Source organism: Cygnus atratus, chromosome 1 (assembly GCF_013377495.2).
Source record: "Cygnus atratus isolate AKBS03 ecotype Queensland, Australia chromosome 1, CAtr_DNAZoo_HiC_assembly, whole genome shotgun sequence".
NCBI classification, from domain to species: Eukaryota; Metazoa; Chordata; class Aves; order Anseriformes; family Anatidae; genus Cygnus; species Cygnus atratus.
In genome coordinates this window covers 137,442,907-137,466,535 of record NC_066362.1, presented here as the reverse complement: position 1 = coordinate 137,466,535, position 23,629 = coordinate 137,442,907, and the positions used below count along the sequence as shown (strand labels likewise).

At 44.4% G+C, this 23,629-nt stretch overlaps 1 protein-coding gene across 11 annotated transcripts in view; it reads left to right on the top strand.

Annotated features, from left to right (window-relative positions):
- Window positions 1–23,629, top strand: part of JADE3 (jade family PHD finger 3) — a 64,353-nt gene that overhangs the window by 12,938 nt on the left and 27,786 nt on the right. For 3 of the 11 annotated variants that reach the window (XM_035558174.2, XM_035558172.2, XM_035558173.2), the window contains exons 2-4: window positions 7,404–7,456; window positions 19,462–19,521; window positions 20,599–20,681. In XM_035558174.2, coding sequence (XP_035414067.1) covers window positions 19,473–19,521; window positions 20,599–20,681 — 132 coding nt within the window. In that variant the 5' untranslated portion in view covers window positions 7,404–7,456; window positions 19,462–19,472. Of the gene's footprint in view, window positions 1–7,403; window positions 7,457–13,886; window positions 15,576–16,646; window positions 16,666–19,461; window positions 19,522–20,598; window positions 20,682–23,629 lie in introns of those variants that run through there. The other 8 variants (XM_035558176.2, XM_035558178.2, XM_035558175.2 and 5 more) reach the window with 6 other exon arrangements.

The following is a 23,629-nucleotide window of genomic DNA, read 5'->3' as shown; positions in this document are numbered from 1 at the left end:
GCTTTGGAAAAGAAACCTGTGTCGACTAACAAGTCTTTTTTCATAGCATTGAAAAAAAAAAAAAGAAGAAAAAAAACACAGGCAAACAACCCCCAACCCTTTCTGATGATTTAGGATCATCTTCAAGGAAGAATTAATTTTTGGTCGCTGCTTTGGAATTTGCAGCCACAAAGGATGAAGTTGATTAAGCCTTGTTTAGCACGCTTTCTGGTCTGCTGCTTCGGTAATTGTCTCTTGATTGTGCTCCAGCCATGTCTGTGCTGTCCCAGTGCACAGCTTGGGTGCTCTATTTATTTGTGGGGTTTCTTTGTGGGGGGAGGAGGTCTGAACACCGACGTGATGGCTAGATGGCTGACCGAGGGGGAATGGGGGCCTTTCCTTATAGCACCTCACAAATGCCCATGTCATGAGTTTGATGAGGGGTGTGGAAAATACTCTAGATCACTGTGGTGAGCAAGTGAAGTCAGCACTATTTTTTGTCTCTCACCCTTCCTTCTCCGGGAACCGACTGTCATTCAGTTAAATATGCCTAAACCTGTGGATGTGAGGTGAGCTGTTTACCTGGATGATGTTACGGTGGGTGCTGAGACCACCTTCAAGACCAGGAAGAAGTAATTGTTTTTTCCTAGGCATTTAATACACTAAATTAGATCTAGCTCGTTGTGAGTAGCTCAGTGGACTAACAATAAAAATAACATGCAGCAACTGGTAAGTGTCAGGTGCTGACAGCTTTCTTTTGGTGTAAGCTTAGTTCGTGGGAGCTTAGTAAGATGAAAGGTATTCACCATATCCAAACTATTTTACATACTCAGACTCTGGTGTCCTTGTACCCAGAGCTCTTGAAGAAACTTGGGAGCATACGTGCTGTAGTCTCTGTGAACCTGGGAGTTATACAGTGGTGAGCACTACAGCTAAGCTTATCCAGAATGCTTTCTTGACAACTGCCAACCAGCTGTGAGTTAGCTTTCCTACTGTAATCCAGAGATAACTTATTCTTGATCTACCCGTCAATCAGTGACCATCTTGCACATAAGTGGTGGAAGCTAGCGGGCGTGAAGTCGAGGAGAGGCTTGTGCTGGCCGTGGGTGATCTGTGCAGGCAGTGGCAGAGCCCTGCAAGGGTGAGGGGTTGGGATTTGGTGGCTGCAGATGGGTCTGAGTCTCTGTGGATGAGGGAGGAGGGCTGGGAAGGTGAGCTGCAGGAGGAGGGATGGGCTCTGCAGGTGTGGTAGCTGCCAAGGCCTTTCGTGATGCTGAATTGGGTGCGTGAGGTGAGGAGAGGAGGAAGAAAGGTCCTGGTGCAGATCTGATCCCCAGAGGCATCTGTTTACAGGGCTGCAAATCAGCACTTGAATCCAAGCGAGGGGAGAGATCTGACGTGCTTCTCTCTTCGGCGTGTGAACTGGCTGTCCTCAGTGTGCTGGGTACTTCAAGTCCTGGTGTTCAGACCTTTTCATTTGCTTCATGGGGAGTTAGAGCCTGATGGGTTTTGTTTTCTTGTTACAGAGCCAGAGATTGAATTTGAAAGCACTGAATTGCGCAGGTCAGTATCACTGCAGTCCTAAATCAAAATCTGTCCCTCGGTCTCTTACATTGCCAGTGTCTGGAGGATCCAGCAAGAAGCAGTGATGCTGCTTTTAGCGTTTGTGACTCTCTAGTGTTTGTTGTGGGGTCATGAGACTTTCTGCAGAGTGTATGAGAACAGCGTGGCTGTGCCATCAAAAACATAACATCTGTTACCGTGTTTTAGAAGTTCTCACACTTGGTGAACTGTTCTATTTTTTTATTTTAAGATCTCCGCTAAAGATGTCCATAACTGTGCACAAATATAGTTGCATTAAATAATGGAAATTAGCTATGGGAAAAGATGCTTCTAGGTCATCTAGATTATTGCTTCTGCAGTGTTCGCTTGTCTCCCTTCAGAACATGAGATGAAATAGCACTGCCGTCACCCTGCTTTAGGAAATGCACGTGAAAGTCCCTCTATTTAGCACAGGATGAGTAAGTCGAATGAGGTGGGTTGATGGTTAAAGCCCAACTTGTCCCATTTGTTTTCTTGCCCTCGGGCCGGTTTGAGAAACGCAGAGCTGGAGGATGTTCTTTTGGCAGCGTAGACACCAGCGCTCTTGTCCAATCTTTGTTTCAACGTCAGGAGCGGCAGCTTCCATTCCTCCCCTTGGGGATGCAGACCAATAGCTCTTACTGTCAAGAAGCTTCCTTAACGCTATGCCGAAATTATTTTTTTCTTTGGTTTCATCCCGTTGCGTCTGATCTCTCGCAGACTCGTTCCTTTGTTTCACCCGTGTTAACATCCTGCCACTATATGAAGAACGTAAATGACTTAAACGTCCACCTTAGGGTGCACGTAATGTCGAATCCCGTGTGTATTTTGATCTTGGTGGCCTTCCCCTGCAAGGCAGTTATTTCAGCCCCTGAGTCTTTTTTTTCCTTTGCTTGTATATGCTAATTACATTGTGAAACAAGTAATTTCAAGCAATAAATGAGAAGTTTTGAGCATTTTGCAGAATGGCTGGCGTTATACGCACGCCAAATAACTGCTCCGTTGGGTCACCATCTGAGCGCCTGGGGGCCCAGGGCTTCAGAGCAATTCATAAATGGGGTTGATGGTACTGGTTAGTCATCTTATGAAACCTATCATTCTAGACATCCCGTTGCATTGTTCATCCGAAATGGGCTAAGCCGCTGTGGGAAATTGTTTTCCCAGCAAATTCTAATTGGTTGCTGAGAGTTACGGAGTTGCTGGTTGTAATTAGCAGTAGGCTCGCCGCTGCGTGAAGGTGCAACGAAACGTTTTTGCGAGGGTGTGAGGAAGTGAAGGTGCCAGAGAGTCGCAGGCTTTATTAGATGCTTTCTGCATCTCTGAGCTTCCTTAAGGTGAAGTGGACTATCTTTAGGTTTTTACAATGAGGTCGTGGATTTATACCAGATGATTTTCATGGTTTTCAATGTGGAAAAGGAATTTTCATGGTTTTTGATGTGGAAAAGGGGTAAAAATCGAGCAGCTTCTGAATGTTCATTGTAGTTAGACTCTTAGAAGCTCAGGGAGAAGCATCAGATCGCAGTTTAAAACAAAAGTTCAACTCTGTTATGAATACTGAGTAAGGATTCAAAATACTTTTGTCAAAGTTCGGTGACTTTCTTTTCTACTTTGAGTCCCTGCAGGATAAATATAGCCTGGAAGCATCTTCTCAGTTACCCCAAAACTTTATCCAGTGTATATCTGGGTTCTTATTCTTATAATGATTTTTTCTCGTTGTAGTTATAAGGGAAAAAGTACCATTACCGTTCTGCTTCATATTATCATTGATCTGTAACCTTGAAAACAACTGGCTTTATTTTCAGTGCTACCTTGGTAGCATGAAAATCTCGATCTGCCTTTTCTAAGGTGTCTGTGTAATGCTATTGGTAGTCTATGGGGAGCTGGTTACATGTGTTAAATATCTGAGGCTGTCTAAAAAATTTGAAATAATAAAATGGTTTTCCAATATCTTTCCCGGCTAAGCAGCTGTTATATCTATGGGATTATTTATTGTGAATGAAGCATCAAAGGACCAACTTTCTAATATGCGGTCTTGCAAGTCATTTGTGAGGTGGGAATTGCACGTTAGGTGATAGAAGTTATCAGACAACGCGTGCTATCAGAAGCAGCTGAGAAGATGTGGATTAAATGAAAATGTTCACAGGAATGTCAGCAGCTGCTTGGAAAACTGGGAGGATGGTTACTAATTAATTTTTAAACTAGACAAGTAAATTTAGCAAAGTTTAACAATGCTCTCTCCTAAGTCCAGTATTAACTAATAACTAATTGATGGTGTGGATGGAGGAGTAAGGATTATACTCATTAAATAGCCAGCTAAAACTGGATGGAGCTACACGTCTGTTTGGGAAGATGCCTAGCATTTTACAGGTATCTTGACAAACTAGAGAAACAGTCTGGAAAAAGAAGTTGGATGGAGTGCAGTAGGGGCCAAAGAGGCAGTCGAAGCTGCAGTGGCTGTTTACCAGCAGAACAGGAGGCAGCAGGACCACGTTGTTGCAAAAAGCAAATGCACTCAGGTTTGTACATAGTGCCTGGAGCTTGCATAATGGGAAAGAACAATTTCCTGTAACAAGAGGAGAGCATTTTCTGTGCAGGGAAGGATTCAGTCTGAATACTTCGCCCAGCTTTAGGCATCACAACTTCCTATTGTTTTTTGTGGACCAACCCTGGAAAGGGTAATGTAGAGCAACTCAGAAGGCTCAGAAATGTAGGGAACGTGGCCTCTGAGCAGAGAGTGTAAGAACTAGATTGTATTTGGCCTGGGGAGGGGACTGAGGCATAACAAAAGTGGTAAGAGTAGTGTCCAGGATGCTAGCTGTGTAAAGAAGAAAGGATGAGCTCCTTCAGTGTCCGGTGCTGATAGAGGACTGGTGATGAGCTGGAGCTGCATCAAGAAGGATGCTCGCCGTGCTGCCAGCAAGCTTCTCCTGCTTGCCTGGAGATGTGGCAGGGTCCCTGCTCAGCACAACGTGAATGGGCGTTTTGGGCAACGTCGCAGGCTCTTGGTCCTGTCTCGGTGCCCTTCTCCAGGCCCCTGGCAGACTTTTTCTCTGTGGCTGTGTCTTTTGTTGAGAGTGGCAGCAAGTATCTGGGGTGGTTCTGGAAAGAAGCACGAAGCGCTGCTTTTGTCCAGTGCTGTTCTTGGTTTGGGGGCTTGGCTGTTGGTGAGTGTTATGGTAAATTACAGCCTGGCAATAGCGGTTAAGTGCAAACCTAGGTCTTTAATCCACTTGGCTTTCTGCTGTTAAAAGTTGGATTTTAAGACAGAAATCTTCATTGATGCTTGGTTTCACAGGCAGCTTTTATGGAAAGCTCCCATGAATTTCAGAGCTTTGTTTCGTATGTCTACGCTGTGTTTAGCTTCTATAAAATCTCTGCTTTTTCTTTTGCACCGCATTGCATTTCCTGTCGCTTCCCTGTTGCTTTTTATCAACCCAGATCCTACTGGCACAGTGTGTGTCTCCCGTTTGTTATCCCTTGCCTCCACTTGCTCGTGAGGGGTGGCGTGGGAGGCTTGTGCTTTACTCTGCTGGGGGCTTGCCCCCTACTCCTCAATTTGAAGTGAATCAGCCTAATGTTTCTGAGTTGGTGTATTAGGACTGGCCTTCCAAAAAAAAAACCTGAAAACCCAAAGAAAAAAAAAATAATGGTATTGATGCCAGCTATATCCTGCATTCTATTTTGTATGTGTTTGTGAAATAAACAAAACTGGTGCTGAAGGTTGTATCTATATAGTATAATGGTTAAAGAAAGAGGGGAAGATTTTTAGTCAAACCTTTTGGTATTTCGGAGTTCATCCTGGCATTTAATTGAGCAAACAAATGTGTTTTTAATGAAGAGTTCAAAAATATATTAGTCTTGTGGTTCAGCTGGGAGGCAAAAGCTGTGGTTTTATTCATACTTAAAAGTTGTGAGCTCTGCTGCATTTTAATGATGCCATTTGAGCTGCCGTGACCAGGGCTTCGCTTGTGAAAATTTACATTAGAGGTGTTCAGCAGGGACATAAAGGAATTAAACCCTGTAATGAAACTTCTCGTAAGAAAAAATTAGGTTTGAGAAACGGATCTGAATGCTCCCTTTAGCTTCACCTCTCCCTCTAACCCCGTCCCCAGCCTGTGCTGTGGGCGATGCTGCCAGCCCTCCTCAGCTGGAGCGCGGCCCGGCGCTGCTGCGGGGTTTTGCCGCAGAGCCTGGGTGGGATTTTGAGGCGGCTCCCTCAGCTCCCCCACCTGCTCGCCTGGCTTGGCCTCATTTTGGGGGCTGCAGGCCGGATTCCCCTCCGTGGAGGCCAGAGGCTCGGCTCCCAGCTTGTGCCTGAGGCGCCTGGGCCGGCAGCCATGGCCCCCAGGTGGCGGGGCTGATGGCAAGGCCCCGGCCTGCTTGCGGCAGTCACCGTGCGGCCACCTCAGCTCGAGCTGCTTCGTCTGCCCGGCACCAAGCTGATTGCTCAGCGTGCCTGTAGCCAGAGACTGTCAAGGAGGTGGGGAAAGGGAACTGAGGTGGTTTAAAAACAAATAAATAAATAAATATATAAACAAAAAGCTCACACACAAACACAAAAACCCCAAACCTCAAGTCAAAGAAAATGAGCGTAGCTAAAACTTCAAAATGTTGTCAGTCACAATAGAGGAGCTATGATATATTGTGTGTGGGCTTTGGGCTTTTTTGCTTGTTTGTTTTTTCCCCCTCCCAGCTTCTATGGAAATGTTTTCCTTTGATGCCACAGCTGAAGTTGAGCAAGGCTGGCTGTTAAGTAAGAGGATGCCTGCCGCTCCTCGGTGGCTGCGGGGTGCTGGGACCCTGTCCCTCTGCCGCAGGAGGGTGGGGAAGCAGAAATGTGGTGCTGACACACAGGCCAGAAGCTGCCTTATTTCAGCAAGACATTGCCATCCCCACCCCCTGCCCCTTCTTCTTATTCTTTTTCTTCTGGCAGTATGCGTAGTTATCGGTTCCTCATTTTTAACTGGAGTTTCTGCTCTCTAATTCTGTGCTTCCCAGCTCATAGCGGCTGACATCCCCAGGAGCATTGTCACAAATCTGCTGGGTGTAACGATTTTAATGTTTTTGTCATGTCCATTACAATAGGACACAAAACGTACATGTGCATAGCCCCACAAGAGGGGAATGCGGGCAGCTGGTAGAGGACAAAATGCCTTCTCTTCCCATAGTTAATATTGCTCAAGGCGAGTTACTTGATTAAAAAGAGCGAGTAAGCAGAGTCCCTGCCAGGGAAGCTGAGCTGCCCAGGATCGTCACGGAGGAGCCTGAGGAACGTGGTGAGGAATTCAGGCAGGAGTTACACAGGCCTTTCCTTCCAGACTTATTTTTTTAATTTGTCTTTGTTTGAATTTATAAGCATACTCAGTTCATCCAAGACCCTCTAGAAGAAAGCAAGCATCTGTGTGTTGGAAGAAAGCCCTCCAAATCAGCCAAATAACCTTGCAGTTACCTGGACGTTTCATACCCCCAAAACAGGATAGAGGATTATTCTAGTTTTTGTGTTGCTGGTATTGGTAAAGGCGATTCCCACTCATGCTAAGAGAACCGCAAAGTTGACTTTTAAGATTATGCTTACGAATTTACTTTTCACTGTAGTACTTTGTGTTTTCGTATTGTAGTACGTGTACAGACAGTTGATGTGTTTAATCGTTGTGTATACACACTGAGTGAGAATTAGGGAATTTAAGGCTTTGATTTATATTATGGTAGTACTTTTTTTTTTTTTAATTGCAATAAAAACATAACATACCCTTCACTTACTTGCCAAAAATGAAATTGTAACTCAAACATACAATGCCTGATGTCACTCCTACTCCCTAAATAGCACTCCTTTCATTTTTTAGGAGCTTGTGATGTCATCAGCTGAAGCGAAAACATCTACCTCGTGACCTGGCATGTAAGTGAAGGAGGAACTGATATTTAAAAACAAAAAATGTGTGAGTTGGTGTTTACAATGTGTAAATTGAACCTATATACCTTCAGCATTCAGATACCACCTTTTAAATGAAAGCTTTGTGGATTTTAAAGAAATATAAAGTCTTTTAAAAGAGAGGAAGTCATAAAAGAAGCTGTTAACAGTGAGAGTCCAGCTTGCAGAGGTCCTTGTAATAACTTCAGTTAAAATCTGTTGTGATGTACCCTGTAATACTTAGAAGTTGGTAGGCTTACGGGGAAAAAAATTATACCATTCCAATATTTACATGTGCTGATTCTACTGCTTTTTATTCTGTGTTTTTTTTTTTTCTGGGTATGAATTTTGATAGTTGTGATGAATACATGTTGTGTATGCTGTGATACCCTTCCTAAAAGCAGAAAGTCCAGTTATGCAGAAGGTTTAGGCTCTTTTACGTGTTTGGATACTTCACAGTAGACTTCCCACAGTTTTGTGGCACCTCTTTTTTTTTTTTTTTTTTTTTTTTTTTTCCCTTTCCCCTTAAATAAGCAAAAATATTTCTGTCCTCTGCATGGGCTTTTTCAGAGACTTTTTTTTCCCCGTCTGCCTGCTCTCTGCTTTTCTTTTATGTGGCTGAAAGGATTAAAGTGCAGTCACTGCTTTGAGGGCTGATGTCAGCAGCGAGCTGGGTATTCCTAATTAGTGCCAACACCTGTACCTCATTACGAAGCCTTGTTCAAGCTGCCCGGTGAACCGAGGTAGCTGGTCTCTGTTGCATGTCTCTAATGTGATTATAAACCCCTCTTCTGATGCAAGTTTTATTACTTATTCTACTTTTGGACTGATGTGGAGAGTGAAGCTAAGCTGAGCCATTTGACTGGCTATCAAAGATTATAAGGAGGGGCAAAGAGAGATGACACAGTCATCTCTGTTTCAAGACTTTTAGTTCAAAGCTTGCTTCTGCTTTGACTGTTTAAAAAAGAAGTGTTTTTTCTAGTTTTCAGTGTCAGATCCTCAGAGTTTAGAGACCAGATCTACAGATTCCAGGCGGGCTCTGAACATGTGAGTGTGGCTGCTGTTGTGCATAACCCACTGATTTTCTGCAAATAGAGCTTTGGCCTTGGCTACTCTTGTACCATCCCTTTGTCTTCAAGGGGTTAGGAGCTAGCAATTCTTCTGCAGACAAAAGCAAGCTCCTTCTCTCCTCCTACCTGATTCTGTATTGTTAGCAGGGCTAAAATGTAATGTGTTTTGCCCTTGCAGTTGAAAATTGTGTTCAACAAATCATGTTGAACAGATTTAACTAATTAAACTAATGACTCAGATGAGATCACTGTTATCCTTTTTTAAACAAATAAATGTTTAAATTTGGTTACTTTTTTCTAACTAGTTCAAGTAGATTTTTAAGAGGTTATCTTACAGAATTCAAACATAGGACAACAAAATTCTGGCTGTGGCTTTGGGTTACTTCCCTCTGAGTGAGGAGAGAGGCATAAAAGCTTTGGATGTGTATCTTGGAAAGGTTTGAGTTGATAAACTTGTAAGAATTCATAGGAGAACACCATGCTAGTTATCCAGACTTGGAAAAATAGAAGTGTAGTGGATTCTTAAACTTCAGACATGGGATTGGAAATGTTGTTAGTGAAGGGATCACATCTCTGTATAGTAGAAGCTGGGGGGGAAGAAGAGGAATAATTAAACAGACTTCTATGTGCATCTCCTTCAGCTTAGAGTTGACCCAGCCATTTTCAACTCCTTGCAGCACATCCTTTTAATTGTTCTCTTACTTTGCGCAAGCTTCACTGCACAACCTGGAAAATGGAGTAAAGACTTGTTGCAACTATGTGTGTCCGTAGGTATTTCTGTCAGAGACTCATGACTTTCAGAATAGAAGTAAACAGATGTATCTCTGCTACTTTGTGGCAGAAATTAAAATGATAAGAAATGCCAGAGTAACAGATTTCAAAGCAGCTGTTTTCCTAAAACAATTCTTTGATAGCTATATGGAAGTTGTGGAGGTTTCACGAGTGAACTTAACAATTCTTAATGGTGATTTTAAAACTGAAGTGTTTTAATGTATACAAGGTAGTACCTGTGCCTCCAGAGGCTATAAGGTAAGGCAGAGACTGTTCTTTGCACGGTTTTGGGCTGCACGACAACAGTTTACATAGCTACACACACATACATACTTGTGTACATGTGTGTATATATACCCACACACGTACATATACACATACATTTCATGTTATTCCAGGATGTTATTTGTTTCTCCTTCCATTCTTTGGCATTCTCCAAAAGAAAATCCTGAATGGATAGTACACTGAGATGCATGTAGAATATATTTGTATAAAATGTTTATTAAATTTGCCTTAAAAACAAACACTGACATACTCGAAGTGACCCAAACTTTTACTTAATCATTTTGACCAAAATAACTCTCTATGGTGAGCAGGGGTTGATAAAGTCAGCTAGGGCAGCAGCTATCAGAATCTTATTGTTGTGCTGTTCGTAGTCAGAATTTTATCTGAAAAATACACTCATTTCAGTATTTACCATGGTCCTATAGACCACTTATCTCACCTCTAGTCCACAGAGATCAGGTTGGGAACTGATCCATTTAATACTAAAAACAAATAATAATCCATCTCACAGAGGTGAACTGTTACAAGTAAGCCTGGTTTCACAGGAGATCTGTTAGGGAATTAGACCAGTTACAGTGTCTGATATCGGTCAACAGTGGGCATCTAGGGAAAGAAACCATTTTAAAGCTCTAGAGTGCGCTCAATTTCTTGTAAATTTTTGACTTTGGGATTGTGGGGATGGCAGGTTGATGTTGACACATTGTGTTTTATAGCCCCTGTCATCCGTTTGCCTAATTCTCTTCAGTCTGTTTACTTTTCAACCCCTGCAGCATGCCATAGCAATTTTGTATAAAATTACTTTTTTTGCGTTTAATGACTTCTGTTTTAAGTTTGTCTTGTAACTGTGTGTCACCAGTCTTCGGGGCCATGAGGAGCAGTAGTCTCCTCATCCTGTTCGCTGTTCTGTACCACTTGTGGTAGATTTTTCCTGCTCTGCACCGTCTTCTCAGCCTGGCAGTCTCACTCTTCCATCTCTTATCCTAAAGCCGTGGCACGCTCCCCGTGCAGCTGGAGCTTTGTGTTCTGCAAATACTTTTTCTCCAGCGGTGCCAAAGGGAGGGAGGAGACACTCCCTTGCTCTTAGGAAAAATGAGTGACCTATTAGTGTTACTCATCCACAAAGGCTTTTCCATCTGGCTCTGTGGGTGCCACAGTTGAAACCAGACAGTCTTGTATTAGTGCTCTTCACCTCTGCTCTGGGGCCTTGTTGGAAGGATGCCTCTGGTGTATCAACGTACAGCAGCTCTGAGGGGTGTCCTCATAAAGTAAGTGGTGCTACAGCTGATTTGGGAATGCCCAAGGACCCCATTTTCAGAGGTGTACAACTAACGTGTTTATTTTCATCTACTTAAGACCTTTTACAGCTGTCCCTCAGGCTCTGTGGCGTGTCTGTGTGCCTGTTGACTTGGAGCTGGTGCCGGTGCAGGCACCTGCCTTCAGCCTCCCTCACAGGGACCGGCCCAGGCCTGCTCCGCTCCTGCAGCACAACTGTGGTCTGAGCAACCCGTCAGTTCTGCTGTCCCTCGTGTGGAGACGGCGGTGGTGGAGGAGTTGTCTCAGGTGGCATCAACAGTACAAGGAGGATCTCCACATCTTTCATTGGATGTGAGGGGAGTCGTAGCGATGAAAGATGAGGCTAAGGCTGAGGTACTCAATGCCTTTTTCGCCATGGCCATTATTAGTAAAGCCAGTTGTTCTCAGGGTACCTAGCTCACTGATCTGGAAGATGGTGATGGGGAGCCAGATGAAGCCCCTGTAATCCAAAGGGAAACTACAGGTGACCTCCTACATGTTTGAATGTTCTATATGGGGCCTGACCCTTTCAATAGTTGCCCAGCAGTCCTGGCTAACTGAGGAGGTCCCAGTTGACTGGAGGTGGGTGAATGCCATGCCAACCTCTAAGAAGAAGGGCGGGAAGGAGAATCCAGGGAATTTACAGGCCTGTCAGTTTGACCTCGGTGCCAGGGGAGGTTATGCAGCAGATTATCTTGAGTGCCATCACACGGCAGATGAAGGACAATCAGGTGATCAGAAACAGCCATTGTGGGTTTATGAAGGGCAGGTCCTGCCTGACTAACCTCATCTCCTTCTAGGACAAGGTGACCTGCTTAGTAGATGAGGGAAAGGCTGCGAATGTTGTTTACCTGGATTTTAGTAAAGAAGTGAAGTAAGCAGTTTGACACTTTCCCATGGTGTTCTGGAGAAACTGGCTGCTCGTGGCTTAGCCAAGTGTATCGTTTGCTGAGTGAAGAATTGGCTGGATGTCCGGGCTCAAGGAGTCATAAAGAATGGAGCTCAGTCCAGTTGGTGGCTGGTCACCAGTGGCATTCCCCAGGGCTCAGTATTGGGGCCAGTTTTGTTTAATGTTTTTATCAATGGCCTGGATGAGGGGATTGAGCACACCCTCAGTAGGTTTGCTGACAGTACCAAATTAGGCACGAGTGTTGACCTGTTCGAGGGCAGGAAGGTGCTGCAGATGGCTCTGGATAGGCTGTCTCAGGGGTCCGTGTCCAACTCCATGGCATTCAGCAAGGCTAAGTGCTGAGTCTTGCACGTGGGGCACAACAACCCCATGCGGTGCTACAAGCTGAGGGAAGAGTGGCTGGAAAGCTGCCTGGCAGAAAAAGACCTGCGAATGCTGGTTGATAGCTGGCTGAACGTGAGCCGGCAGTGTGCCCAGGTGGCCAAGAAGGCCAACAGCATCCTGTTCTGCGTCAGAAACAGCGTGGCCAGCAGGGCCAGGGAAGTGACTGTCCCGTTATTCCTGGCACTGGTGAGGCTGCATCCTGAGTGCTGTGTTCAGTTTTGGGCCACTCACTCACTACCAGAAGGTGTGCAACAGCTGCAACGTGTTGTGGGCTCTTAGCTGTGAATAAAGATGTGGTGAAACACCTCCCTGCTTCCCTGGCTTGTGGGTATTTCTGTTTATCCCTGTACAGGAGTGGATAGCGGATGATGGGACTTGCTTTGGAGTCAGATTTAATATTTCATAACCCTGCAGCTTTGGCAGATCGGCTGCAATAGATCTCTATCCTCATGGGATGGAAAGGACGTTCTGCATTGTCTGACTCCTTGTATTTAAGTGCAGGTGCTATATAGAAGTGCTTCGGTCTCAACTTGGCTGTTGGGTGACAAACTGAACCTCGTGGTCATTTTTACCTGTGTCCTTACTGCTTTCTTAAGTTGTGACACTTCAGAAACCTTGAGCAGGTGCAGTTGTCCCTTGGTCCCCCTTTCAGAGCAGCGTCAACCCCAGTGGACACCAGTTGGGCTCTTCCAGGATGTTGTCTTCCACTTGAGATGGGTGATTTATAGAAGCCTAGAAGGCTAATTATGTTTTTATAAATCTGTTTAAATCTGACTAAAATGTCTTTGGTGTCTTGTGTATTACAGATTGTAGCACATAACATTAAATTAGTTGTCTGGCCGTTAAAAGTAATTTGAGTTTAGTGGTTAAGACAAATTTTGTTGTCTTTTTAAACATTTTTAAGACCAAAAAGTGCGTTAACAACTCCTTTAAGTTTTTGTTTTGATGTTTTGACATAGAGAACTAATAACTGCACATAAACGTGTCATAAAGTGAAATAGGAGAAAATATAGTAGGATTTCAGTATTCAACTAAAGATTTGGAATATTCCAAATATTTTGAGTCCTGGCTGTGACAGTACGTTCCCTTTAATTGTATCTAATAATCCCCTCGGTGCCATTTTTTATTAGGAAAACTTAAGCATCCAGATTGTTTATTTTAAACTTGTAAATGAAAACCCTTTCTTGTCAGATGAGGAAAGAAATGGTCAAATTAACGTTTCCTAATAGGAAAATGTGTTGTTGCTTTCTCTCATCCTTTGAATAGGATATAAAGACACATCTTTATGTTTTCTGCCTTTTTTGCAATCCATTAGGTTTTGTTAGTGATGCAGAACTTTGCAGCAAAGCAGTTAGCCTCTTTAAAGCATTATAGCAAGAAATAAACGAGTCAAAACAGATAAAATATTTAATGCAGGTTACTGTCAGTGCTTTTATCGCTTGAGATTTAGAAAAACAAAACAAGAGCGGTGAAACCTACTTTAATTTTTTATTAGCAAGTACAGAAAAATTACCGGATTATTTTAAGAATCTTGCAGCATGTGAGAGTTGTTGCCTACGCTGTTGACAGAAAAAACAGTTTTTTCTTAATCCCAAATAGTGCATGTATTTCTGCATTCTTCCTTCGGTGATAGCCCCTAGTCCCCTATCTGTGTTTCCTGCCTGAGGCTGTGCCCTAATTTTTTGGCGTTTTGTGTGGCTGTGAGCAGTGCCGCGGGGTGGTGAGGAGCCTGCCCTGGGGCAGCCAGGGAAGGCACCCACTCAAACTCAATATGCTATTTTGGAGGAAATAGCCTTTTTCGTCCAAGTCCCAGCTGATGTTTTCGGAAAAACAGTAGTTCTGCTGTTCAGCAAGTCAGTGTAAAAGTGGTATTGTGTGCAGCAGTGGAAGCTCATCGCAGGGGCTGGAGTCGAGGGGAGTGCAGTCACGTGCACATTTGTGTGTTTGCTTGAATTTTCATCCGTCTGACACTGTCTGTTCCTTGAAATGGATTCTGCTCAGATTCACGTCGTCTTCAGGCTGTTTGTGCTAAAGGTGTACGTGTTGAACGGGCAGGAATATGTCAGTGCCTGCCCAGCTCACCTGGCTGGGCTGTGTGCAGGCCAACGCACGTGGCTTTCTTCAGAGAGATGAACATCAGGCTGTGCTTTCATTCCCGTGCGTGAAGAAAGCAGAGAAGAGAGTGGGATTTAATTTCTCCCCACCTCTTGGGGAGCTCCCGCACGGGTGGTCTACGGACTGCATGCCTTGCTAGCAATGCACTCATCCAGGGGTGGATTCTGCTCTTTGCAGGCCGTGTGGCAGGAGGCGATGCAGGCAAAGCCACCGCTCGCCCTCCTTCTGTACTCACACGGCACGGTGACCATGAGGGGTAGGGGCACGTTACTAAGTTATTTAATCTTCAGGTTAGGGAGAAATAAAGAAGCAATGTTACTTCTTTCCTGAATTTCCTTCCCTCTGAATTGTTTAACCTTTCAAACCTTTTCATTGCGGCAAATATTGCCAGCCCAAGTTCTGAGTAGGTGTTTTTTTTTTTTTCCAGTTTATATAGCTTTTTTGTGAGATTGGATAGGATATTAAAAAATAATAATAAAAAACCCAAACATGAGTGATCTCTCTTCCTCTAGTTATTTGAAAGGTTGTATTAACTCTACTCATATTTCGTAATTTCCTTGGCAGTTGACTATGAAATTTGACCTATTTAAATGGTTTTACTGTACTACATTTCCTGGAGACCTTTCAAGATAATTTGCTTCCTAATCTAAATTTAACAGTTACATAAACCACGTTTTGGAGACTTGGAGATTTCTACCTACTGCCTCTGCTTTTTTTTTTTTGCACGTAGACAAGCCATATCAAGTACAAAAGTTTAGTCTGAGATTTGCATGTAGCTTGTCATTTTTTTTACATACGTAGATGCTGTTTTTCTTTTTAACAAGACAGAGAAAGTAGGTTATTTTTCATCCCACTTGAAAGTTTCCTTAGAAGCGTGGCCAGTTCCGTTTTGATCAGTCTATTTTAAAATGTAAAGAAATAAAAATCTCACCGCCCGAGTGTGTGTTTGTGTTACAGCTCATTGAATTTCTTGGTTTCCTCTTCCTTCTGTACAGGTCTTCACAGGTACTGAACCTCTCACGTACGTGTTGAACCCTTCTATTCGACAGAGTGAAGCCGGGAAGGAAGGACTTATTCCCTGGAGGTTCTGTTTTGTTCAGAAATCCCATATGGATTTAAGGATTCATTTTGTATGCTTGTCTCTGGTGTCTCTCGCGTAATACGCTGTGTAAGTTTGGGCTCAGTGATACCTCATCCTTCTTTCTGCTGCCTCTGTTAGTGGTGCGCGATGCCGAGAGATGTGTCAGGACAAGAGGATAAACTCCTAGTGCTTTATTTGGTAAATGCAGTTCGCTCTGGCACAGACTGAAAAGGGAGAAGGGTTTGTTGCTGGTGTTTCTGCAGGTGTTTGGGGCGCTGAAATTTTGTTAAGTGTTGGCCATTTACATCCACTGCTTGACTGATTTCTTTGAGAGATGTGCGGTAACTAGCTTTTTCAGAAAGGGGAAGTGCTTTTAGTCAGTGCCATGCTGATTTTCCTCGGGGAGAGAGTGGTGGCAGAAGCGAGCGGCTGTGTCTTGGGAAAATACTGGGGTTCATGTAGTGAGGTGATGCCAGGGAGGAGGGTTTGTTCAGCTTTGCTAATTGTTCTCTTCTGGAGTTGTGGCTCTTCTCCGTAGCTGTGGGGGATGATCAGGGATGCGTGTCCAGCGCTGAGTGCACAAGGAAGAAGCTCGGCTGGTGTGGAGTGTGGTGCAAGTCAGGAACTGTCCTGGTAACTGCCATCAAAAATGGTACCAGAAAATGTTCCTCTGCAGTAGTTGCCTGGAGAGTCAAGCACCTCTTTGCTTGAGATGTGGTGATTTTTTTTAACGTCGCTCTTGTGTTTTAGTTTTCATTTAAAAGATCCCTGACGGTGAGCATCTTTGGAATTTGTATTTGTTGTCGTAGAAGTGATCCATCATCTGTTAGTCCTTCTGTTGACTTAAAAAAAAAAAAAAAAAAAAAAAAAAAGCTTTATATCAAAGCATGTTATCTTCCCATTTTTAGTGCTCGTTTCTAAGGTGATCTATGCTTGACCATAAAGCTTGAGCACATTTTGAGTCCATAACCAATGCACCCCTGCTTCCTTTCAGGGTAGTGAGAATTATTACTTGGTGGCTGAGAAATGAGGTGTATGGTTGGGTTGGGTTTTTTTTTGAGCCACTTACCTTCTTCGTGCTGTAGTATTTAATTTCTCAGTTGCTTTACACTCATGTTTCTTAGCTTGTGCATGGGAACTACTGGCAAGTTTGAAGTCTGAAAGTAAATTCTCAAGATCCAGACCGAAAGTTCCACAGGCAAATTTGCAGAATGCCGGAGTAAATGCCTGACTCCACAAAGATAAAGGAATTGGAAAGAGGCTGATGGCTTTAGCTGCTCACCGTATGGTATTTCCATCATGTTCTTAATGACAGCTCATCTCTTCTCATCTCTTTTTTTCTTTATAGTAGCATCTACTTGAGGCAGTTTTCTAAATTATTTTTGAACTATTCTGTGAAAAAAAGGTATTTCTTATACGTTACAGAAAATTTAAAATGGCTTTTCATTTTGCGTGTAAAGATATTTTTTTGTTCTGTTTTTGGCATGCCGCATGCCATTCATTATAGCTGGTGTTCTGAGGTTGGGAAAGGGCACTGGCATTCTCCTGAGTTTATTTCTCACCTTCGTATTTGATCCTTTCCTGATCATTCACTCTTCCCTTCATTCACTCTTGAGGCACGTGTTGGGGGGAAAACGAGCCGTGCCCTGTTACTCTAGGCCTGTATCACCATGGTTTTCAGGGGTGCAGTTAGAAGAGGGGCCAAACCAGGCCGTACGGGAGATTCAGCCCCTCTCAGCGGGGTTTTGGTTCTGCTTGTTGGGTCTGGGCTTTTGGTTCACGTGATCGGCCCTTTCTTCCTCCGTTTAGCCGCGACTCGAGTAGCTCGCTCCTCCATTTGGTGGTCGGGGCGCGGTGACAGAGGCTCTCCCGTGAGCAGCGGAGGTGAGGCACGAGGATGCCAAGTCCTGAGCCAGGCGGGGACCCAAGGAGAGCACGGAGCACGTGGATCCTCTTCATAACCTGTCCTCCTGGGCGTGGCGCTCCCGTGATTTGCTGCAGCTCTGTGTGCGCACAGTCACTGCGGTTAATGCTGCCACAAAAAAAAATCAGGCTGGATTCCGGCGTTATTGCTACGCGGGGCTCTTACCCGGGGTGACTGCTTTTGCTGCCGCTCTCTGCTGTGACGGAGGTGTAAATCTCTTGCCTGAGCTGCTACAAATCCACTGCCCAAGTACAACTTCCCTAAACGTTTTTTCATCACTGTGGAGTGGTTGGCAGAGGTGCGCTTTCTGTTCTTAGGTTGTTTTTTTGTTGTTTGTTTGTTTCTGCGTAAGCTGCCCCTGAAGCAGCCGTCTCCTGCATCTGCTCTCCTCTCCGAGGTGCCCAGGCGTTCCCGGCCGCGCCGTGCCTCTCGGCCCCGTGTTTAACCCCGCTTTCGCTGGGCGCTGCCTGTCTCCTCAGCTGGCCGTCTTTAAGACGGAGTGAAGAGGTTTTATTGCTGCATATGTTTATGTAGACTATAAAAGATTAGAGTCGCCTGCCATAAGCTTTCAGCACCTTTTAACAGCTGCTCAAAAATTCATCTGAACGTAAAAACGGAGCGCTCGTGTTTCTTGCTAAGCAATGGCAGGGAGGAATGCTGCTGTGCACACCTGCGTGCGTCCTCTCAGCATGTCCCAAGGTCCTGTAACGTGCCCCGAGGTTTGGAAACCAGGCTGTTCAGAGCTGAAGGCTGCTGGCAGAGAAGGTGTTGGCATGGGCAGGGCCTGCTCCTTTCTAGGGGGCTGTGTCCTCCAGGTCAGGCTGCTGCGGTGCACCACGGCTTTGCGGCGGCGAAGCTCTCAAATAGGCAATGCCATTTGAGCTGCTCTTGGCTGAAGCCTTTAAGCTGCTGGAGTTGGCAAGGTGAAACTGGTCATCTTCATCCCTCATTACCTAGAGCTTAATTCCAAGTCTGGTGCCACCAAAACACGCACAAAGAACAGCCCTGCTGCCCCAAGTCCTGCCTGCCTGTCACAGAGCTTTTGCCCAGATCTTTGAAGTTTCTTACCTGACTGCTGCCTGCACGAGGCACGGTGAGCGGTGGAAGCGAAACCCCGCAGCGCTTTGGGTCCTCTGTTTTCAACGTAACTCTTCCTGTGTGGTGTGGCTGCCTTGCTTCCCCGGCTTGCTTGAGCTCTGAGAAGGGGAATTAACATGAATGAAGTTGTTTTCTGGTGAGAGTTTGTAGGTGATTTAAGGCTATTAAAGTGTCGCCTTCTGATGCCCTGTCCTGTTAACCACGGATCCCCCTGGTTAAATACCTGACTCGGAGGTGCTGTGTGTATACCCAGCTGAAAAATACATTCATCACTTCCCTTTTCAGCTTCCAGCAGTGTGGGCAATGTCTTTCTATAAAAGATAGATCAAAGGATAGTTTTAAACTTTGATTACTGTATCTAAATGCACTGATCAAACTTACGCTCTTAAGTATAAAGGCTGCTGAAAATTTCCACTAAATTAACCAATTCTGCTGCAAACAGTTCAGTTGCAATCTTCAAAGCCTTTGGATAGGCTTTTCTTATCCGGAAATCCTGTTTATCCCATGGTCTTTGGATAATCTCAAGACCCATTGTACAGTAACTAATGTGCAGGGTTTAACAAGCGGGCTATTTAGCTGTGCTTTTTTTTTTTTTTTTTCTTTTTCCTTTAGGCAGTGCGGGGTTTGGTTTTGTTTAAGAGGTGCAGATCCTCACTGATACCCTCCATGGCTTGTCAAACTTCTCAGAGCCAAACTCTTAGGTCCCCCAAGTTGTGACCGGATGATTTCAGTGCCGTCGGTCAGCATTTTGGGGAATTATGCCGCTTTAACGTCTGCCTTTCACTTTACGTGGGCGCCTTCGGGCTCGTTTTTCCTCCCCTTGCAGGTGAGCTGCGTTTTGCACCCACGCCTGGCCTGGCCGTGCTGCGGCCGCCCAGCCAGCTCTGCTCAGCAAGGGGGCTGGAGGGTGCTCGCTGCCGCAGGCACTGCTGCGGTTTCACGCCCGACAGCTCTTCTTTCGGGGGACTTCTGCCTTTGGGGTGCTGGGGTCGTGCGAGTCGGCAGGGCCCACGCAGCCTGTCGTCTTCTGATGGTCGCCATCAACTCTTTTTTTCTCTCTAGGATGCGTCAGGATGAAACGCCACAGGCATCTGAGCACCAGTGACAGTTCAGACAATGAGAGTAAGTAGCGTGTGCTAGTTTTTCTTTGGTCTGTCACCCCCTTGTGGTTTCCTTCTGTGGTTTGAGGGCAAACTGTTTCACCTCCCATAATTAAAACAATGTTTCTTGCTCGATTTCTTCTTGCCTTCCCTGTTGTTCCGTGTTCTGAATCCTGTTACGGGGGAAAAGGAGGCGAAGGATCCTGTAAACTTGGGGGGATGTTAAGTCTGCTTAGCATTTGAGGGGAAATTTGTGTGCCTTTCCCTTTCAGAGCTGCGAAAAATAAATCTGTAATTCAGGAGAAGTTTTGCTGCCCAGAGGAAGTTTTCGTATGGCTAGGGCCGTACAAAAGTCCTGCTGTCTCATGCGGTACAGACCCTCAGCCTTAAGTCCGAGCTGTCTGAGCATTTACATGTTGCAGTATCTTACACTGGTTCTTCATCTTTTACACCGTGGTCTGGTAGACAAGTCAGTGAAGTTCTGTTCTAAAAGTTCCTTGGCACATGTCTGGCTGAGGTTGCACCTTCCTTGTGCCTGCAAAGAAACTCTACATGGCAGGGTCTCTTTGTTTCTTAGGAACCCGTGCCCATCTAATAATGCTATGTGTAATGAGGATTCGTTGCCATATTTGCTACAACCCAGCAATGTACTGAACTAGCATCGTGCCCAGGAACGTCTAGACATCACACTGTACTTTTCTGCATCTCTCATCAGCACCCTTTAGTATCGTTGCTTTTTTTTTTCACTTTGTTTTTCTAGCACTTGCAAGCTCTGTCCTCAGTTTTGCTCCTCCTTCCACTTCTGTTAGAAAGGAAATGAGGGAAAGTGGTCTGCATGCTTGTTTCTGTTTACTCACACTTGTACCGGGCAGAGCAGAATGTACCCATAAACTCGGTGTGCTGTGGTTTCACAAAGAACAAGTGGAACAGGAGGAGCTGTAATCAAGCCTACAGACTGCAGAAGAGCTTTTTGCCCACATCTTGTCAAGAATTATCATAATTCAGGAGATTGGAGTGCCTTGTGTTTCACCGAGCAATTAAATGAATTGAAGCGAGCTGTAATGGTTCTGCTTCTCATTTCTTTTCTTTTTTTTAACAGGTCCTTCCACTTCCTTTTCTTCTTGTTCTAAATACAGGAGCAAGTCAAAAACACCAGCAAATGAACAAAAGAAACCTGCTGAGGTAAGAACCAGGGTTGAAGATTGGTTACCGGTAGTTTTTTGTCATGTATTTTTCAAGTTTCTAAGGCTTGAAATCGCGAGCTTTGAACCGGTGCCAGCGCGTTAGTTACCTGTCAAATTCTCCGTGACACCGTTTTTCCTCACCATGTGAGTAATGCAGGAGCTCCAGTGTTTGATGTCCCAAAATGACTTATGGCTTTGCAGACGGTAACTTGTGGTTCTTTATTCCCCTGAAATATAGTGTCTTTTTGAAATTGAAAAAGCTGGGATGGTCTTGTGATTTGAGAGCGAAGGAAGTGGTGTGTGTGTGTGTGTGTGTATGGGAAGGCTTTCTTCTTTCTGCTATAGGATGAAACAAGAACACCCCACTGGGCAGGTTACGTATGAACAGTGCTTAATCATCATCTGCCACTTTCTCACTCTTGTGGTTACCTTTAGTAAGGATTTTAATTGCCATCCCTACCCGTTACACCTATCACCGCTGTCGCTGGATCGATATGCACTACTTGAGTCCCTTTTCCTTCAGCGCTTGTGTGCAGTACGGTGCTCCGATCCACCCTAGCAACCATCGCCACCGATTGCCCTTTTTGGGGAGGATTTTGTTGTCTGCCTTTTCCTCCAGATTTGATGCTTGCTTTCTCAAGGACTGAAGTCAGATAACGACTGCAAATGGGAAAATGTTTCTTGCAGTTAATTCCCCTTGCTCGCTGTCACGTCCCCTCCAAACGCATCCTTCAGCATGCTGGTATGACTGTTGATGCCCGAGGTTACTGAGAAAAAGACTGACAAAACATACTTTGCTTCTGTAGAATTTAAAACTGAGAGTTATGTCCCAGAAGTGATTTTTTGTACCATAACAGCAGCTTTTTAGCTGCTTAGATGCTACTGTGAGAGGCTGCATAAACATAAAGGTTGTGTTCATATAGCAAAAGCTATTCAGCAAACATGCTTCATGCTTCCTTTTTTGAATGCTGCTTCCCAGACAAATTTGGTTTGGTAGGAGCAAGGTTTCAGAACGTGTCCTTTCTTTGGAAGCTTAATTTTTATCATGAGTTATTTGAAGAAAACACGCTGATTCATTCCGAAAAGGGAATCTTGCGTGAGTGTTTCCACACAACCAAAATTGGCCAGAACTAGCTTTATAATGTCTGTTTACAGCCACCACGAAGGTAAAGAAAAACCTACCACGCTTTTTACCTTTAAAGTGTTGATCTTTGAGGCTTACGGTTCCATGAGAATTTTAATGTTAAAACAGCTCGTGGCTACGGAGGTCTTGAAATTGTTGCTCGCGTTGGTTGTCACAGCAGCTTTGTTGCTTGCCAAGCTGGGCAAATGGGGACAGAAACAAATACATTGCCAGCCGCGTGCTGTTTCAAGTACACCTCAGTGCCCAGTCCCTTCTCCCTGCCCAACTTTCTTCTCTCTCTTCTTCCTAAGGATGCTCCCATTACTGCTTTCTTTCGCTTCGCTCCATTCTGTCTTCATGCATGTGTGTGTGTATAAACAGTTATGAAGATGTGGTCCATGTATACAGCTTACAATTTTTTTATTTACGTAACTTATAGGAATTAAAAGGAGCAGTGCTTTCAGTTGTTCTTGTGATCTTCTTTGCTGCTTTCTGCCTATTCCAAGATAAAATCTTGAACCCTTTATTGCTTGATAAATATGAAAATTTGAAGAACAAAATTTGGAATATACACTTTGAATAAAAAAAGAAATGTAATTTATATCATCATCATTCCAATAATGATGGCATTTTTCTGGTGTCTTTTGTTTGAGATTCCCTCTTCCCAGTTAAAAAAAAAAAAAAAAAAAAAACAGAAAAAAAATCTTAGATGATGTCCTCTTCTGGAGGAGTGTCCCAGGTGCAATATTGCAATATTCCCCCCTCCCCACAAAAAAATAAATAAATAAATAAAGAAGAGGAGTGGATGGGAAGGTGGTGGTAATGATCTCTACCTCTCATGCATAATACTCTTGGCTATCCTTCCAATTTTTCCTTTCCTTGTGCTGGAAGCAAGCGCTCCTTCCAACCCCTAGAAAAGCATATGCTGGAGATTTCATGCAACGGTATACTACATGAAATGCTGTTGTCAGCAGAGCATTGAAATTGATTGTTAATGCACCAACTGGTGACAAGGGTGTAAAGCAAACCTTCCTACCACATACCCTTCAAAAAAAAAATCATGTTACAGTAATTCTGCAAGTTTCTTCGTGGTAATAGTTGTCTAATATCTATTGGATAGAAATTGAAAATTTCAGGCTGACAGCATCCCTTTAGCGAGGGATCTCTTTAGCAAGTTGGCAGTGCTCTCCTTTCATTCACCTCTGCTTGCCAGGCAGCAGACGTTTCTTGAGTTAGTGATGCAGAAAATCTAAAAGGTCAAAGCTATAAATAGCTGTTTGGGAATATTTTTGCTCGTGGTCTTCATACATTAATTTTTCTTTCGTGCCAGTAAGCCTGGCTTTCTCAATTATATTGTGTGTGGATACATAGGCTTTTTTTCTACTTTCTCAGCCACCTCCAGTCCAAGTGTTCTCCGGTATTTGGGTTTCCTCTTCAAATAAAAGCTCATTTTCAATATTGTGACCGACAGGTTAGTATATTTGTCAGCTGCTTCACAGGACATGTTTGTAGTGGCCGTGCTCCTCTGTGGAGAAAAAAAAAAAAAAAAAAAGAAAGTTGGCTGTGGCTGAGGACTGCTCTGCCTTGCATTGCCTCTCATGGCTTCAGGAGGGAGGCAGGTGGAAGGGACGTTACTGCGTGGGACCTGAGGCCCGCTTACCCCACTCTTCTCCTTGAGAAGATGGTGAAAGTAAGGCAAGCCTGTGATGCTGCTTCCTCAGAACACGCTGTTTGCCTTGGTGACTTCAGAAAGGAGACTGCAGCTCTTTCTCTTGTGCTCCTCTTGAGTTGTAATCTATCGCAAACAACTGAAATGGTAACTT